Raw genomic sequence first — 19,530 nt, 5'->3', positions numbered from 1 at the left:
AGGAACTTTGCTATCCCTTGTGGGAAGCAGGAGCTCTTGCTTCAGCCCCACTGAGAGTCTGGAAGGCATCAGGAGGTTCAGGTGCCTGAAACACCCTTAGCTGCTTCTGGATTGAGGAGGGGTCCAGCGCTGGAGAAAAGCAAGTAGATAAAGCGTTTTGCAGCAAAGGGATGTGGATTTCACAGTGCAGTGGGTCGGTTTTTTTGGATAATGAGTCATGCCTTAAGACCTATTTAAATGAATGGGATAAAGAGATTTCTAGCAACCAACTCAGATCCTCTTTTCTTTTCTTTTCTTTTCTTTTTTTTTTTTTTAAGATTTATTTTATTTATTTGAATGGCAGAGTGAGAGAGAAAGACAGGTCTTCCATCTGCTGTTTCACTCCCTAAGTGGCCACAGCAACTGGGGCTGAGCCAGGCTGAAGCCAGGAGCTTTTTCTGGGTTTCTCACGTGGGTGGTAGAGGCCCAAGCCCTTGGGCCATCCTCTGCTGCTTTCCCAGGCCATAGAAGGGAGCCAGATAGGAAGTGGAACATCTGGCACTTGAACTGGCACCCATATGGGATTTTGGCACTGCAGGCAGCAGCTTAACCTGCTATGCCACAACACTGGCCTCTGTTTTTGAGTCTTTTTTTTTTTTTTTAAGATTTATTTTATTTATTTGAATGGCAGAGTGAGAGAGAGAAAGACAGGTCTTCCATCTGCTATTTCACTCCCCTAATGGCCACAACAGCCAGAGCTGGGTTGATCTAAAGCCAGGAGCCAGGAGCTTCTTCCAGATCTCCCATGTGGGTGCAGGAGCCTAAGGACTTGGGCTGTCTTCCATTGCTTTCCTAGGCCATAGTAGGGAGCTGGATCAGAAGTGGAGCAGCCGGGACTTGAACTGGTGCCCATATGGGATGCAAGCACTGCAGGCAGTGGCTTGACCCGCTATGCCACAGTGCTGGCCTGTGTTTTGGGCTCTTAATACCAGAACAGTTCTGGGGCAAAGTTTACCTTGGAGTCCATAATCTGTTTTCTGGAAGGCAGTGTGAGTTTGAGTGTATTCCCAGCCTGTTTTGTGTGTGTGTGTGTGTGTGTGTGTGTTTTTAAGATTTATTTATTTATTTGAAAGTCAGAGTTACACAGAGGAGAGGCAGAGAGAGGTCTTCCATCTGATGGTTCACTCCCCAATTGGCCGCAATGGCCAGAGTGGTGCAGATCCAAAGCCAGGAGCCAGGAGCTTCTTCCGGGTCTCCCAGGCGGGTGCAGGGGCCCAAGGACTTGGGCCATCTTCCACTGCTTTCCCAGGCCACAGCAGAGAGCTGGAATAGAAGAGGAGCAGCCGAGACTTGAACCGGCGTCCATATGGGATGCCTGCGCTTCAGGCCAGGGCGTTAACCCACTGCGCCACACCGCCGGCCCCTCCCCTGCCTCTTTAACCCCCAGTGGATGATGTGGAAATGGGGAGGGTGCAATGAAACACATCTGATGGCTACAGAGAGGCCACGGCGCAGCATTCTCAGGTGCTCTGGGTTGAGATGGACAAGGCCAGCTGTGAAACTACAGCACAAGCTCGTGGGCGGGGGACCTCAGGGTGATCTGATGGGACAGTTTGTGGCAGCTGCACTGCATGCAACTGTGAAGACTAATGCCTGTCTCTCTGTTCCTGTAGTACCAAGTAGGGCAGCTGTATTCTGTGGCTGAGGCCAGCAAAAATGAAACAGGTGGCGGTGAAGGCGTGGAGGTGCTGGTGAACGAGCCTTATGAGAAGGATGGTGAGCGAGGCCAGTACACACACAAGATCTACCACCTGCAGAGGTATGTGCTGTGAGGACAGCGGTCAAGTGTGTGTGTTGCCAGGTTGTTAGCCTGTTGCTCAAGTCGCTTCATCTGTGAGAGTGGGCGTAGGTGCTACTTCTTTGATTATCTAGAACATGTTACTTATCTGAGAGGCAGAGAAACGGTGGGAAAGAGACAGACAAAAAGCTCACTCCCCAAATGCCTGCAATGGCTGGAGCTGGGCCAGCCAGGCTGAAGCCAGGAGACAGGAACTCAATCTGGGTCTCCCCACATGGGTGGCAAGGACCCAACTATTTGAGCCAACACCTGCTGCCTCTCCGAGAGTGTATTAACAGGAAGCTGGAAATGGGAGCATAGCCAGGCACTTCGGAGTTGACATTGTTGGCACAGCAGTTGCTAAGCTGCTGCTTGCAGCGCGGCCATCCCATAGCAAAGTGTTGGCTGCTCCACTTCTGACCTTGCTTCCTGCTAATGTGCCTGGGAAGGCAGTAGAAGATGGTACGAGTATTTGGGCCTCTGCCACCCATGTGGGAGACCCAGATGGAGTTTCTGGCTCTTGGCTTTGGCCTGACCCAGACCTGGCTATTGTGGCCATTTGGGGAGTGAACCAATGGATGGAAGATCTCTCTCTGTCTTTCCCTCTCTGTCATTCTGATTTTCAAATAAATAAATCTGAAAACAAAAAACAAAACCAAGGTACTTCAATATGGGACAAATCCCAAACGGTGTCTTAACTGCTGCACCAAATGCCCACCCCTTTGCTCTTTTGATACTTATATAGTCAAGGCCGGTGCCGCGGCTCACTAGGCTAATCCTCCGCCTAGCGGCGCCGGCACACCGGGTTCTAGTCCCGGTCGGGGCGCCGGATTCTGTCCCGGTTGCCCCTCTTCCAGGCCAGCCCTCTGCTGTGGCCAGGGAGTGCAGTGGAGGATGGCCCAGGTGCTTGGGCCCTGCACCCCATGGGAGACCAGGAAAAGCACCTGGCTCCTGGCTCCTGGCTCCTGCCATCGGATCAGCGCGGTGCGCCGGCCGCAGCGCGCCGGCCTTGGCGGCCATTGGAGGGTGAACCAACGGCAAAGGAAGACCTTTCTCTCTGTCTCTCTCTCACTGTCCACTCTGCCTGTCAAAAAAAAAAAAAAAAAAAAAAAAAAAGATACTTATATAGTCAGCATATTCTGCCTCATTCTTTTTATTTTTTAAAGTTTTATTTATTTGAAAGGAAGTTACAGAGGGAGAGAAAAGACAGAGAGGTCTTCCATCCACTGATTCACTCCCCAAATGGCTGCAATGACCGGAGCTGGGCCAGTCCGAAGCCAGGAGCCAGGGGCTTCTTCCAGGTCTCCCACATGGATGGCAGGGGCCCAAGCGCTTGGGCCGTCTTCTACTGCTTTCCCAGGCTGCAGGGAGCTGGATCGGAAACTGAGCAGCCAGGAATCGAACAGGCATCCATATAGGATGCTGACAATAGCTTTACCTGCTACTACCCCAGTGCCAGCCCCAGTAGTCACAGTATTATGAGGTGCAGATAGATTGCAAGTTGTTTAACTTTCTTGATGTAATTTATAGTCATTTCCGGATGTCTACATCTTCCAGTAAAACTCCATCTACATAAATCTGTTCATGTACTTGTGTGTATAAATCTATAGTAAATATTTCTGAAAGTAGAATTGCTGGGTTAGGTGATTTTTAAATTCTGATGTTGTGAAATAAGCTGCCAGTGAGGTTTTGTACCTCTCTTTGGACCGAAGTTCTGAATATTTTTAAATGAAGCATGAATTGATATGTGTACCAAAATCCACAGCAAACCACATACATTTACTGAGTCTCTAACCCAAATAATATAAACTATGAGCTAACTGAAGGCGGAGTCAACATAAAGCAGCAAGAATGGACATCACTCTAAGCCACCTTAGAAACTACCCAGAGAGGGCTGGCGCTGTGCCCTAGCGGGCAAAGCCGCTGCCTGTGGTGGCGGCATCCCACATGGGCGCCGCTTCAAGTCCCGGCTGCTCCACTTCCGACCAGCTCTCTGCTATGGCCTGGGAAAGCAGTAGAAGATGGCCCAAGTCCTTGGGCCCCTGCACCCGCATGGGAGACCTGGAAGAATCTCCTGGCTCCTGGCTTCGGATTGGCACAATTCTGGCCATTATGGCCAATTGGGGAGTGAACCAGTGGATAGAAGACCCCTCCCTCCCTCCCTCCCTCCCTCCCTCCTTCTCTCTTTCTCCCTCCCTCTCTCTCTGCCTCTCCTTCTCTCTGTGTAACTCTTTCAAGTAAATGAATAAATCTTAAAAAAAAAAAAGAAAAGAAAAGAAACTACCCAGAAGGGGCCAGCGTTGTGGCGTAGCAGGTGATACTGCTGCCTGTGAAACTCTTATCCCATGTGGGTGTCGGTTCATGTCCCAGCTGCTCTACTTCCAATCCAACTCTAATGACCTGGGAAAAGCAGTGGAAAATTGCCCAGGTGCTTGGGCTTCTGCTACCCATGATGGAGACCCTCAGGAAACCCTGGGCCAGTGCTAGCCGTTATGGCCATCTGGGGAGTGAACCAGTAAATGGGAGATCTCTCTCTCTCTCTGAGCCAATATTATCCTGGCAGTCAATGTTCTGATATTTCTTTAAAAAACAAAATAAAAAGCCCAACTACCCAAAACTGGAAAAACAACACCAGGAGCTTTTTTTTCCTTTGTGATAAAAATACCTCACATAAAATTCAGCCTTCTAACTGGTTGTGAGTGTACATGCAGTCATGGCATTGCACACATTCCCATCACTGTGCAACTGAAACTGAAGTTGTAAAATTCCTGCTCACTAACACTGTACTAAAACCAGTTTCATTTGCGTTTGGTAAAATCCCTGATTTACTGTCATCTGCCACCCTGGTGATGGAAAAGTGACCACCGAGAGGGGGCCAGGGTTTTGCAGGGCTGGAGCCAGGAGGGAAGCAGCACTGAGCGGGGAGACCCTCCCCAGAACCCCATTTCCTTGTCAGTGCTCTTTCCTCCTGGCCCCCTCTTGCCTCTGGCACATCCCTCCTTAGTTGAGTGTTAACTGCTCCTTACTGGGGAATTCACAGGGATTAAAAAAGGCTCAAAGTATCCTTTTGCCTTTGGTGTATTTATTTACTTTTTTCCTATTTTACTTGAAATAGAGATAGATTAACCCCTATCCTAATAATTTACTCCCCAGATGTCTACAACAGCTGGGGTTGGGCCAGGCCAAAGCCAGGAGCCCAGAGCTCCATTCAGGTCTCCCATGTAGATGCCAGGGACACGAGTACTGGTGTCACCACCTGCTGCCTCCCAAGGAAGCTGGAGGAGAGCAGACGGAGACTTGAACTCCGCTCCGCCATGCGGGCATCCTGAGACGCAGCTTGACTGCTGCACCAGGTGCTTGCTCCTATTTATTTATTTTTAAAGATTTATTTATTTATTTGAAAAAGCAGCGTTACAGAGAGATGTCTTCCACCTGCTGGTTCAATCCCCAAGTGGCCACAACAGCCAGAGCTGGGCTGATCTGAAGCCGGGAGCCAGGAGCCTCCTCTGGGTCTCCCACGCCAGTGCAGGGGCCCAAGGACTTGGGCCATCTTCCACTGCTTTCCCAGGCCATAGCAGACAGCTGGATTGGAAGTGGAGTAGCCACTCGAACTAGTGGTCATATGAGATCTGGCACTGTAGGCGCCCACTATGCCACAGGACCAGCCCCAACTCCTATTTATTTTGACAGAGAACTTTAAAAAGAGATGGTAAGGGTGGTGTTTCAGGCAGGGAGGGCCAGCTGTTTCCTCAAAGCTCACTTTGTCCAACCCCAGTGGCAGAGTGGTGGTCTTTACGCACAGAGGGCGAGGCTTTCCTTGCCAGAGAGAGCGTGGGGGTCAGTTGTGGCTTACCTGGTTAAACTGCTGCATGGGGACGGGACCAGCGCTGTGGTTCAGTGGATTAAAGCCCTGGCCTGTAGCGCTGGCATTCCATATGGGTGCTGGTTTGAGTCCCGGTTGCTCCACTTCTGGTCCAGCTCTCTGCTAATGCGCCTGGGAAAGTAGCGGAGGATGCTCAAGTTCTTGGGCCTCTGCACCTGCGTGGTAGACCTGGAAGAGATGTGAGCTCGCTGCGACACTCTTCCTCATCCCTTCTATGAAATCCAGGGATGCTGATTCCGCCTCCTTGCACCTCTAAGGAGTCCCTTTCGTTCCGTCCTCTCTAGCAGCTCCTAACTGGTCTCCCTTCCAGACCTGCTCACAGCTCCCACCGTTTTGTCCGCAAGATCCCTTGCTCCCAGCTTTAAAGCTGCTCGGGGCTTCCCTCTGCCCTGGGATGAAGCCCATTCCCTCTGCCGTGTACCAGGTCTTTAGGACCCGGCCTCTGTGTTCTCTGTGTTCCCCGCCTCGTGCCTCGTGCCTTGTGCCTTGTGCCAGCCTCGCCGACTCTTCTTTCCTTGGCTTAGCTTTTCTGCGTTCACTGTCATCCTTTTGTGTAGCGGAGAGCTACTCACGCTTTCCTCCGTGTGTTCGCCTCAGCCTGACGTTGCCTGAGGAGCCCCCATGTGCTGCACTTCCCTGGCTGGGCTCCCACAGTACTCTGCCCCGAGCCCGCGCCCTCCCCGCTGGGGCGCGTCCTTCTAGTGCTGGCATCACCTCTGCCTGCTTACTTACATGCCCCACTGGACTGCAGACTCCTCCAGGCCAGGAGCCGTGTCTGGCTGGGGCCTGTGTCTCCTGGGGCCTTGGACACAGGGATCCTCCCGTGAGTGAGTGAGTCTCAGGAATGCTCTGAGTTAGCTCTCCTCTGAGGTTAGCTCTTTGTTCTCAGGCCCTGGGCAGGAAAGCTTATGAGGTTGCTGGAGCCTGCTAAACACTGTGGAGGTTACCGTTAAAAACCCAGGGGACGAGCCTTTGGCCTAACAGTTAAGATCTCCGCATCCCATATTGGAGTATCTGGGTTTGAAATTTAACTCCAGCTTCCTGCTCATGCAGACCCTGGGGGCCAGCAGGTGATGCTTCAAGGAGCTGGGTCCTTGCCACCCACATGGGAGACCTGGGTTGAGTTCCAGGTTGCCACATTCAGCCCAGCCCAGCCCTGGCCACTGCAGGCATTTGGGAAGCAGACTGGTAGATGGGAACTCTGTCTGTCTGTATTTGTCTTTCTGTTTCCCTGACTCTCAAGTAATTTCTTTAAAAAAGAGAACAAGCAAGAAGAAAATATATGTTAAAAAAAAATTGGGCTTGTTCTGTACCTGTCGTTCTGTACCTGTTGTTCTGTGACCTGAGATAAGAGTTGAGTAGAATGTATTTTGTCCTGGGAGGCAGTTGGCTCTGAGGCCGTCCTGGCCTCTCAGAACTGATGAAAATAGACCACATCCTCTTGGACCCCACATTGCGAGTTAGTTGGCCAGCCTGCCGGCTGTAAGCCAGCCTGGTACATGCTTGCGGGTTTCTCCTTAGCATCTTACCCTTGCACTGGGCAGTGTAATGCCCTGACCCCGGAGAGCTCTGGAAAACTGTGTAATGATAACAATGAGGGGCCTGGCAGGGCGCCAGGGTCTCTCAGGCTGTCCTGTTCCTGGTGGGTGGTGGGGCAAGTGTGGGTGGATGGTTGTGACGGGCAGGCCGACGTGGCAGGCTCTGGCAGGTGGCTTCTCACGTGCAAGAGTAACCTGCTTATCTCACGGAAACTTGCATGTGAGCTGCCTGCTGAAGAAGCTGGGGCTACAGCCCAGAGACGTGGGGGCCTCGCCAGAGCCTGCTGTCCTCTTCTCTCCTCCATGTGTCTTCATAACCCTTTCTTGTTTCTCTGTAGCAAAGTCCCCACGTTTGTTCGAATGCTGGCACCAGAAGGAGCCCTGAACATACACGAGAAAGCCTGGAACGCCTACCCTTACTGCAGAACTGGTGAGTGCGGGCGTGGCCGGCAGCGGAGGCTCGGGCCCCACCGTGCACACAGTGTAGTCGAGGAGGCCTGGCCTAGGGGTTGTGCTCTACCTTCATTTTCCGGATTAAGCAATGCAAGGATGAGTTTGGGCTCCCTGCAGGCTCGTGGTGTCAGTGTTGTCCAGCACAACTTGGCAGCCACCTGGGTGAGAGCCACCAAGTAGTCATGGCCCCAGATAGCTCAGGGCCAGCCCTTCTTCTTCTTCTTCTTTTTTTTTTAAAGATTTATTTATTTGAAAGGCAGAGTTACAGAGAGACTGAGGCAGGGAGAGAAAAAAAAAAAAAAAGAGAGAGGTCTTCCATCTGCTGGTTCACTCCCCAATTGGCTGCAATGGCTGGAGCTGTGCTGATCCTGTTTCTGCCCAGTCTCCCAACTCCTTCGGCCATCTTCTGCTGCTTCCCCAGGCCATAAGCAGAGAGCTGGATCGGAAGTGGAACAGCTGGGTCTCGAACCAGCGCCCATATGGGATGCTGGCATTGCAGGCAGAGGCTTTACCCGCTATGCCACAGTGCCAGCTCTCAGCTCCTCCTCTTTAGGGATGGTATGAAAATTACGATTGTATCTGCTGATTATAAAAGTAATGTTCTCTGTATACCTTTTGGAAAATACATAAAAAAAAGAAATATGTAAAAACAGAAAAAATGTTTATCCATGGTTCTTTGATCCTTAGTTAAAATTTTAATGTAATTTGCTGGCGCCGCGGCTCACTAGGCTAATCCTCCGCCTGCGGCGCCGGCATACCGGGTTCTAGTCCCGGTCGGGGCACCGGATTCTGTCCCGGTTGCCCCTCTTCCAGGCCAGCTCTCTGCTGTGGCCTGGGAGTGCAGCGGAGGATGGCCCAAGTGCTTGGGCTCTGCACTCCATGGGAGACCAGGAGAAACACCTGGCTCCTGCCTTCAGATCAGTGCAGTGTGCCGGCCGCGGTGGCCATTGGAGGGTGAACCAACGGCAAAGGAAAACCTTTCTCTCTGTCTCTCTCTCTCTCACTGTCTACTCTGCCTGTAAAAAAAAATTATTTTAATGTAATTTTTCTAGTCTGTTTTTTCCTATACATGCACATAAAGTCTCTAGGCACATTTTGTAGACAAGTTTTAGATTATATCATTAATTTTTTTTTTTTTTTTTTTTTTTTTTTTGACAGGCAGAGTGGATAGTGAGAGAGAGACAGAGAGAAAGGTCTTCCTTTTGCCGTTGGTTTACCCTCCAATGGCCGCCACGGCTGGTGCGCTGCGGTCGGCACACCATGCTGATCTGAAGGCAGGAGCCAGGTGCTTCTCCTGGTCTCCCATGGGGTGCAGGGCCCAAGCACTTGGGCCATCCTCCACTGCCTTCCTGGGCCACAGCAGAGAGCTGGCGTGGAAGAGGGGCAACCGGGACAGAATCCGGTGCCCCGACAGGGACTAGAACCCGGTGTGCCAGCACCACAGGCGGAGGATTAGCCTATTGAGCCTCAGCGCCGGCCCATTATTAATTTTTAATTGCCTATTTTCCTCTGGTAAATAGAGAATAGTGTCCCTGTGTTAGGTTGTCTACTCTTTTTTTTTTTTTTTTTTAAAGATTTATTTATTTATTTGAAAGCGTTACAGAGAGGCAGAGAGAGGTCTTCCATCTGATGGTTCACTCCCCAGATGGCCGCAACAGCCAGAGCTGTGCCAATCTGAAGCCAGGAGCCAGGAGCCTCTTCCTGGTCTCCCATGTGGGTGCAGGGGCCCAAGAACCTGGGCCATCCTCTACTGCTATCCTAGGCCATAGCAGAGAGCTGGACGGGAAGTGGAGCAGGCGTGTCTCGAACTGGCGCCCATATGGGGTGCTGGCACTTCAGGCCAGGGCGTTAGCCCACTGCGCCAGAGCATTGGCCCCAGGTTGTCTACTCTTTTTAAAAACTTATAATGGCTGCATAGTATTCCATCGTATGAATGCACTATGATCTCTTTAAATTCCCTTATTATTAGATACTGGCCTTCCTAGTTTTCACGTGATAGATTTGCATTTGGCTTGAAAAGCAGCATTGAGCCCAGGACCTCTTGAGTGAGGCAGTCACATGAGAGGCCCATAGAGTGACCTCCCTGCCCCGGAGACAACACTGAGCAAAGTTAGCAAAGGAGACGCTGCGGTTGTTGGGGAAAAGTTTAAACAAGTCTAATTTTTGATGATAAAGGACATAAAAACAGCTGTCCCTAAAGGATGTTGTGGTTACCTAGGGCTTGCACACAGACTCTGCGGCAGGGCTGGGGGCTGGGCGGCAGTCCCTGCTCCTGCCCAGCTCTGAATTGATGGCGGACACCGAGCCAGCATGTGCTGGAGCTGGGGGTGGACTTACTACCCTAATCCTGCCACTCTGGAGTGTCTGAAAAGGAAAGGAAAGATTTGAGCTTAAATAGAAAATTCTGTCCTGGTCTAGACATCCTGGGATTTCTAATTGAGTGATTCAGACTCAGCTGTCCAAGATCCCTAGGTCTCGAGGGCCATCTGTGAGTAGACCCCTGGGGCCCAAGCTGGCACTCATTCATGTCCCAGAGAGCCCCCGGGGTCCCCTGGAACTTGTGTACGAGGTGGGCGCCCCTCCTCCCCGCCAGCCGCAGCCCTCCTTGCTGCTTTGCTTGTTTCAGGTGTCGAGCCCGGCACTCACTGGCTTGGGACTTTGGGAAGCACTGAAGGTCGCAACACAGGGCCATTGCTCTTTGTAATCCCTCGTGGCTCTGTCCAGACAAGTTCAGGGACATTGTTTCTGTCAGGAGATGTACAATCATTGGTAGGACTTGGAATGTGTAACACGTAGAGTTTCATTGCTTTAGCTAAAAATGCAAAACCTCACTATTCCTGAAACCTTGGGCAGGAAGCTGTTACGTTATTGGAAACAAGGCATGCACACATGTCCTTTTTTATTATTATTTATTTTTTAAAGATTTATTTTATTTATTTGAAAGACAGAGTTACAGAGAGAGGTAGAGACAGGGAGAGAGGTCTTCCATCCGCTGGTTCACTCCCCAGATTGCCGGAGCTGAGCCGATCCGAAGCCAGGAGCCAGGACCCAGGAGCTTCTTCTGGGTCTCCCACGTGGGTGCAGGGGTTCAAAGACTTGGGCCACCTTCTACTGCTTTCCCAGGCCATAGCAGAGAGCAGGAATGGAAGAGGAGCAGCTGGGACTAGAACCAGCGCCCATATGGGATGCTGGCGCTTCAGGCCAGGGTTTTAACCTGTTGCGCCACAGTGCCAGCCCCGCATACATGTTCTTTAAAGACAAGATGCAGTGTGGATGGGTGTGGCTGGGCTAGGGTCAAAGATGAATTCTCTTGATATCTGAGAGAGCTGCAGTGGGCATGTGTTGTCAGAGCCTTGGCCAACTTGGCATAAAGAAGGCAAACAGATAGTGTGGACTCCATGCCCTGGAGTGTTCTGGATGCACAGCTTGTGCCAACCAAGAGTTGTTGCTGTCCTCTCCAATTCTAGGGAGATACTGCTGCAGCTGTCAGGTTTTCTTTACTTTCTTTTTTTTTTTTTTTTAACCACAGCAAATGTTAATTCATACATTGGTCCTTGACCACAAGGAAAAGAAAGTAAAAATAGAATTTAAATATTCGATGAAGAATAAAGGGGGGGAGGTTGATGTCATCAGTGAGTGCTAACCTCCTAGAATCCACAGTCGTGCAGAATGAATCTGTTGAATCTTAGACCTGTTCTGTTAGGCATCTGTTCTTTTAGAGTAGGAGGCAGAAGCAGGCAAGAAGGGCTGCTTTCCAGTTCCCCCTGGGGGCCGGGGTAGGAAAAGTATTGGTTCAAACATCTGAGCTTGGCCTACGTGGATGCAGGTGTGAAGTGAAGTGGGAGAAGCAGCATGTTGGAAGGCTCTAGCCTTCCCCTGCGCAGGATGGAAATAGATTTGGGGAATCCTTCTCATTATCAGCATTTTCTATGCTAGTCCTTTATTTCTCTCTGTCTGTCCCCTGCAGCTGATGGGTTGTGATGTGAGGATGGGGTAAGATGGGAGTTGGTCTGGGAATGAAAGGGGGAAGAAGAAAGGGAATGTCTTGGTTTCTCCTCCTATCTCTGCCTCTAACCTTGACCCTTAACTGGATACAGTATCACGAAAGCAGTGCTTTCAGAGTACTTTTTCAGTCTTAAGTTTTCCAGGCCTGCAGAGGGTTTCCTGAGACTTTCCTTGGTGTCTGGGGTTACAACATAAAGAAAAGGTGCTGCTGGGCATACACACGTGTTTGGAAGGGCAGGGAGCTAGCGTCTGGGGGAGATCGGTCGCCCAAGCTGGTTTTTTTTTTTTTTTGGGGGGGGGGGGACAGAGTGGACAGTGAGAGAGAGAGAGAGAGAGAAAGGACTTCCTTTTCCGTTGGTTCACCCCCCAATGGCCGCTGTGGCTGGCGCACTGTGGCCCACACACCACGGCCCACGCACCGTGCTGATCTGAAGCCAGGGGCCAGGTGCTTCTCCTGGTCTCCCATGGGGTGCAGGACCCAAGCGCTTGGGCCATCCTCCACTGCACTCCCTGGCCACAGCAGAGAGCTGGCCTGGAAGAGGGGCAACCGGGACAGAATCCGGTGCCCCGACCGGGACTAGAACCCGGTGTGCCAGCACCGCAGGTGGAGGATTAGCCTAGGGAGCCGCGGCGCCGGCCAACCAAGCCGGTATTAAAGGCCAGGCAGTTTATCACCTTCATCACCTTAGACACCTGGTTATACAAAACACAGTGGATCTGTTTCTAAGGGTCTCACAAAAACTAATAAACCTCAGAATGCCAGTCTGTGAAGTTATATTGAAATACAACACTTTGGGCCGGTGCCTTGACTCACTAGGCTAATCTTCTGCCTGTGGCGCCAGCACCCCAGGTTCTAGTCCCGGTTGCCCCTCTTCTAGTCCAGCTCTCTGCTGTGGCCCGGGAGTGCAGTGGAGGATGGCCCAAGTGCTTGGGCCCTGCACCTGCATGGGAGACCAGGAGAAGCACCTGGCTCCTGGCTTCAGATTGGTGCAGCACTGGCCATAGCAGCCATTTGGGGAGTGAACCAATGGAAGGAAGACCTTTCTCTCTGTCTCTCTCACACTGTCTGTAATTCTACCTGTCAAATAAATAAATGAAAATCTCACAAAAAAAAAAAAAAAAGAAAGAAAGAAAGAAAGACAGACAGACACCACTTTGAGGCTGGCAGTGTAGCATAGAGGTCTAGGCCTCTGCCTTCAGTGCCGACATCCCATTTGGGTGCTGGTTTGAGTCCTGGCTGCTCCACTTTCTTCCCATTCTCCCACAAGGGTGCAAGCACCCAAAGATCCGGGCCATCTTCCACTGCTTTCCCAGGTCATAGCAGAGAGATGGATTGGAAGTGGAGCAGCTGGGATTCGAACCAGGATCCATATGAGATGCTGTCGCTGCAGACAGTGGCTTTACCTGCTATGCCACAGTGCTGGCCCCTGCTCCATTTTCAATCCAGCTCTCTGCTAATATTCCTGGGGAAGCAACAGAGGATGGCCCACATCCTTGGGTCCCAGTACCCACGTGGGAGACCCAGAAGCTCCTGGCTCTTGGCTGTGGACTGGCACAGCTCTGTCCACTGCTGCCATTTGAGGAGTGAACCAGCCAGTGAAGAATCTTGCTCTCTCGCTGTTGTCCTTCTCTCTGTGTATTGCTGCCTTTCAAATAAATAAATGAATCTTTACGAAATCCAAAATGGCTGGCACCGTGGTTCAATAGGCTAATCCTCTACCTGCAGCGCCGGCACACCGGGTTCTAGTCCCAGTCGGGGCGCTGGATTCTGTCCCAGTTGCTCTTCCAGGCCAGCTCTCTGCTGTGGCCCGGAAGTGCAGTGGAGGATGGCCCAAGTCCTTGGGCCCTGCACTCCACGGAAGACCAGGAGGAAGCACCTGGCTCCTGGCTTCGGATCAGCGTGGTGTGCTGGCCGCAGCGTGCCATTGGAGGGTGAACCAACGGCAAAGGAAGACCTTTCTCTCTCTCTCTCTCTCTCTCTCACTGTCCACTCTGCCTATCAAATCTAACATTACTGGTGACACCAGATATTCCCACTTGCTGATCAGGGCATTCTTTCCATGTGAATTCTTCTACACAGGAAACCACATAAAATGAGAATGACAGTTTACAGGGGCCAGCATTGTGGTGCAGCAGGCAAAGTCGCCACCTGCAGTTCCAGCATCCCATATGAACAGCAGTTTGAGTTCCCACTGTTCCACTTCCTATCCATCCCCCTGCTACTGTGCCTGGGAATGCAGTGGAAGATAGCCCATATGCTTGGCCCCCTGCCACCCATGTGGGAGAACCAGATGGAGTTCCTGGCTCCTGGCTTAGACCTCACCTGGCCATTATGGCCATTTGGGGAGTGAATCAGTGGATGGAAAATAACTCTGTCTCTTAATTCTGTCTTTCAAACAAATAAATTAAAAAAAAAGAATAGATAGTAATGTATAATGAAAAATATTCAAATAGTCATCTGGTTAAGGGATTAGATTGTATATCCATTAAGTAGCTCATTCTGTCCCTACAGAGGCCAAACTAGGAGAAGGTCTTGTAGAGAACAGGGATTGAGAATAAGGTGGTTGGCTGGAGAATCTCTCTCTTTAAAAAAAAAAAAAAAAAAAAAAAAAAGATTGATTTATTTAATTGAAAGATTTACACACACACAGAGAGGGCCTCCATCCTCTGGTTCACTCCCCAATTGGCCACAATGGCCAGAGCTGTGCCAATCCAAAGCCAGGAGCCAGGAGCTTCTTCTAGGTCTCCCACGCAGGTGCAGGGGCCCAAGAACTTGGGCCATCTTCTACTGCTTTTCCAGGCCATAGCAGAGAGCTGGATCAGAAGTGGAGCAGCCAGGTCTCCATCCGGTGCCCATATGGGATGCCGGTACTGCATGCTGCGGCTTTACCCGCTATGCCACAACGTCGGCCCCAGCTGGAGAATTTAATGCCAGTATCATCAGTCAGGTTGATATAGCTGGCCTCCAGGGACTGGTCTGCTGCATGGGCCACGTGCCCAGGCTGGGGCTCCTGCTCCTGTCCCAGTGCTGGGGGATTTCTGCCAAGCTGGCCTCCCTGGACTTCCCCTTTGATGGATATTATGCCCTTCATTTCCTTTCTTTTTTTTTTTTAATATTTATTCATTTTCTTATTTGAAAGGCAGAGTTGCAGAGAAAGAGAAGGAGGAAAAGACAGAGAAAGAGGTCTTCCATTTGTTTGCTCACTCCCCAAATGGCCACAATGACCAGGGCTGGGCCAGGCCCAAGCCAGAAGTCAGGAACTTCTTCCAGGTCTCCCATGTGGGTACAGGAACTCAAGCATTTGGGCCATCCTCTGCTGCTTTCCCAGGTTCATTAGCAGGGAGCTGGATTGGAAATAGAGCAGCTGGGACAACAAATGGCCCCCTTATGGGATACCGGTACTGCAGACTGTGGCTTTAACCCACTGCACCACAGCGCCGGCCCCCATCATTTATTTTTATTATTATTATATTTTCAGAAATATATTTTATTTTACTTTTTTAAATATTTTATTTATTTATTTGAGAGGTAGAGTTATAGACAGTGAGAGGAAGAGAGACAGAGAGGTCTTCCATCCACTGGTTCACTCCCCAAATGACTGCAACGGCTGGAACTGTGCCGATCCAAACCCAGGAGCCAGGTGCTTCTTCCTGGTCTCCCACGCGGGTGCAGGGGCCCAGGCACTTGGGCCATCTTCTACTGCTTTCCCAGGCCATAGCAGAGAGCCGGATTGGAAAATGAGCAGCCAAGACTAGAACCAGTGGCCATATGGGATGCTGATGGCGCAGGCGAAGATTAACCTACTGCGCCACAGCGCCAGCCCCTATTTTATTATTTTTTAAGGATTTTATTTATTAATTGAGGGGTAGAGTTACTGAAGTAAAGATCAAGAGGAAGAGACAGAGAGGAAGGTCCTCTATCTGCCAATTCACTCCTTAATGGCCATAATAGCTGGAGCTGCATCGATCTGAAGCCAGGAGCCAGGAGCTTCTTCTGCGTCTCCCACACGGGTACAGGAGCCCAAGCACTTGGGCCATCTTCTACTGCTTTCCTAGGCCATGATGGAGAGCTGGATTGGAAGTGGAGCAGCCAGGGCTTGAACTGGTGCCCATATTGGGTACCAGCGCCACAGGCATAGGTTTAGTCCACCACTGTGCCACAGTACCAGCCCCTTCATTTACTCTTTTAAATATGGAATTTTTCTTCAGGTTGAAGTCAGGACAGTGACTTCAGTATAAGCCTTTTTTTTTTTTTTTTTTTTTAAGATCTATTTATTTACTTGAAAGACAGAGTTATGGAGAGACAGAGAGGGAGAGGTCCACCCTCCACTAGTTCATTCCCCAAACAAAACGGTCATGACGGCTGGAGCGGCGGCGGGTTTCCCACGTGGGTGCACGGGCCCAGGCACTTGCGGGATGCCGACCCCCAGGATAGGCGTCTCAGCTGCCATCTTGGTGCGAGCTCCCTCCAGGTGGCTCGCACTGGGCGGGGGAGTTACGGTCTGTAGGCGGTTTTAGGACCTGACGGATTGCAGTCGCATCCCTTAGGTTTTAGCCTCGGAGCTCACCTTGGTTTGAGTTTTGGATATAGGGAGGTTGCTATTCCCGTTAACCTTCCAAACGTGGCAGAGGCACACCCACCAGAAATTGAGACAGCTCCTGAACTCAGAAGGTGCTGAATGAGCCGGGTGCTTGTCTGTTCCCAGCGATAGGGGAGCTGCAGGCATTTTCTCTGATCAATAATTGAGCCGTGCTCTCGAGAAGGTCCTGTTACAATGAGCAGGAGTGCGGGGTGCGCCAGGTCTGGTTACAGTGAGAGGAAGCATACAGGAGCAGAGGACAGCGCCTGGGCCAGAGCCGCCTGCTCTGTGCCCCAGGAGGGTGCAGGTGGAGGTGTGGGGCGCCCAGGGACGCTCTGAGGACAGTGTGATCAGAGCCAGCCCCTTTCCTTGCCCAGCTGGAAAGAATCCCAGGAAGTCCACAGTGGTGTCACTTTAATTAAATTGCAGGTTGGTCTTTTGGGACTCCAGTGTGAGCGACACTTGAGGGTTGGCACGTTGACGTATTCCTTACTCACTGGGGCTCGGAGGTGATGACGGCGTGAGCTGTGGGGAATGGAGAATTCTTGGCTATTTGTGGTCCCCGGGGGTGGGCGCAAGTATTTATCCATGCTTATTAATCTTTTTCTCTCTTCTTTCCATGTCCCTGCCTTGGAGCAGTTATTACAGTAAGTATTGTCGGGCTTGCAGGTGGTTTATAAGAAAGGGAAGCTGAAACTGTGACTGCACTAGAGATGCTGGTTGGGAGTTGTTGACACTCAGTGGGCGTGGTGGCCTTCTGCCTCGAGCTGCGTCGGCACGTGGCTTCATGTAAGACATGTCAGCCCTCGGCATGATGCATTCGGCTGTCGGCAGGTCATGCCTGGCCGGGGTTTTACAGAGCTCTCAGTTCAGCTGAGCTGATTGTGACATCCCTTCCCAGGCTGGGCATCTGTTGACCCGCCGGGGGCACTGACCCTTGGCAAAATTCTGGATCTCTCTTCCACGGCCATCCCACGACCCTTGTCCCCCCTCTGCACCAGTGGGCATGTTCATCCAAGTGCCTTTTCCCTGTTGGTAAACGCAGTCAGTTCCTGGGAAACTCGGCTCCTGCTGAGGAGTTCGTGGGCTATGGGCGAAGGTGCTCCTCATTGGAGTCGTTTCAATGTTTGAAGAAACACTAGGGGACGGAGGGGGTAAGCAAATTCTCAGGTGGGGAACAGTGCGGGGGAAGGATAGGTGTGAGGGTCGAGTTGCTAAGGAAGAGACCTTCAGCGGGGCTGGTGTTGGGCTGCTTGGTGAGGAAGTCTCCCAGAGCTCTCTCCACCAGCTCGCGGCCGTTAGCACCCTGTGCATCAAATGCTATGCGGGGCTGCTGCAAAGTCAGTCCGACCTGATTCTGAGGCCTGCTCCGTGAGGGGCTCTGTATCCTGTTTTGCACTTCCACTCTCCTCACTGTAAGGTGAGGGTGATGCTACAGACCTCACAGCTGTGAGGAGGGTCGGATTGGGAGAGAGCAGGCCTAGCACATCGTGGGCCCCACTCCAGTCAGGCAGAGGCGGGTGTCTCGCAGCAGCCCAGGATCCAGTAGTGGGAGACGGTTCCTCTCCAGCTGTGTGCCTGGTGACTGACTGTGGGGTATTTTTTTCTCTTCTCTTCCAGAATGAGTACATGAAAGAAGACTTTCTGATTAAAATTGAAACCTGGCACAAACCAGATCTTGGCACCCAGGAGAATGTAAGTAGTACTTCCCAAGAGCCCCAGGACTTCCGGGTCCAAGAGCTAGGTGTTAAGGCCGTGCCTGATTTACTTGGCAATGGGGTCCTCTCTCTGGCCCTCTTTTGCCTGGCCAGGAGGATAATGGCCTCTGCTTAGACTTGTCCTGCCAGCCTGGGGTGCTCTGTTTGTGATTTGCAAAATGTCATCTCTAAGACACCTTAACAGCCTTCACGTAGTGCTCAGATTGGCCTAAAATGCACAGAGGAGCTGTGTTTTGAAAACATCAGAATTACAGCTTCTTTAGAGCACAGTCTGCTGTGATTCCCCAAATTTAAAATACTTGTCCTTTACCCGGGCCATTCCTCCCCTGAGAGTCTGTCAGGCGGTTCCTTTCTCACGTGTGTGAGATAACATACATACAGGAGGATCCATTGCAGCACTCTTTGTGTGGCCAAAGATGAAACACATCAGAGCCCAGCAGCAGAGAAACCGCAGTGCAGCCAAGTAGCGGCACACTGTGCACTCATCAGGAAGGAGCGATGATACATTGCTCAGTGAGAACTCGTTTTGATGTGCTTGGATTCGGTGTGGGTAGAATCTAGGGACAGTAGGGACTGGGAGACAAGCAAGAGCAAGAGCCACACACACAATTATACCCTTTTGGACATTTGGAATTTGTTTCCTGAATTTTGTATTGTGCTGTGTACAACCTGACCACAGTAAGGAGTATGTGGTTGAACAGGCAACAGGCCCAGGAGTGTTTCCAGTGTTTACAAAGAGGAAATAACTACAAGGACACAATGTAAGTGCTGTAGGCCCTGAGGACATCTGGACCTGCTGAAGTGGTGCTGAGCCCGCAGAGTCAGCACATCTGTTCTCCGAGTTGTGACTGCTTAAAATCCGTTCTCCCATGCCCGTGGAGCATTTCATACAGATACTTGGGACCAGCAGTGTTTCAGACTCTGGAATATATGCATAGACACAATAACATGTCTTGAAGATAGGCCCCAGGTCTAAACACAGTTCATTTGTGTTTCTTATACATATAGCCCAAAGGTAATTTTATGCACACGTTTCTCCTCACACCTGTGTTTTGACTGTAACCTGTTATGGGAGGTCAGATGTGGAGTTTTCCATTTGTGCCATCATGGTGGTCTGCAAAATATTTTGAGTTTGGGAGCATTTCAGATGTATTGGGAATGTTAAGCCTGTATCTAATTCTTTACCAGTAACAATCTTAACCTGTGGCTGTGGGAACAGCTCTTCCTAGCCAACTATTCTGGGGACTGAGACAAAACTGCACAGTGGTCTCACTTCTTCCTGCAGGTACATAAACTGGAGCCCGAGACATGGAAACATGTGGAAGTCATATATATAGACATTGCAGATCGAAGCCAAGTACTTAGCAAGGTAGGAACTCTAAAGATGTGAGTGGCCTTGCGATGTAGAAATGACTTTAAACGTCAGAGAAACCAGGGAGCCAAACCCAGCTGGGCTGGAGAGGAAGTTGTCTCTGGTGAAGATTGTTTATATATTTTTTTTACAGTTAGTATTCGAATTTCTTTGTCTTGTCTTGGA

General features: G+C 50.9%; 1 protein-coding gene across 2 annotated transcripts in view; it reads left to right on the top strand.

Moving 5' to 3' along the window:
• PITPNA (phosphatidylinositol transfer protein alpha) overlaps window positions 1-19,530 on the top strand; it is a 46,426-nt gene that overhangs the window by 8,228 nt on the left and 18,668 nt on the right. For both annotated transcript variants that reach the window (XM_008270667.4, NM_001171151.1), the window contains exons 3-7: window positions 1,653-1,798; window positions 7,576-7,667; window positions 16,915-16,922; window positions 17,896-17,970; window positions 19,279-19,362. In XM_008270667.4, the coding sequence (XP_008268889.1) occupies window positions 1,653-1,798; window positions 7,576-7,667; window positions 16,915-16,922; window positions 17,896-17,970; window positions 19,279-19,362 (405 nt within the window). The remainder of the gene's footprint in view (window positions 1-1,652; window positions 1,799-7,575; window positions 7,668-16,914; window positions 16,923-17,895; window positions 17,971-19,278; window positions 19,363-19,530) is intronic.

The sequence above is a fragment of the Oryctolagus cuniculus genome, chromosome 17 (genome assembly GCF_964237555.1).
Source record: "Oryctolagus cuniculus chromosome 17, mOryCun1.1, whole genome shotgun sequence".
Classification (NCBI taxonomy): domain Eukaryota; kingdom Metazoa; phylum Chordata; class Mammalia; order Lagomorpha; family Leporidae; genus Oryctolagus; species Oryctolagus cuniculus.
This window is presented reverse-complemented; position numbering and strand designations above follow the sequence as displayed.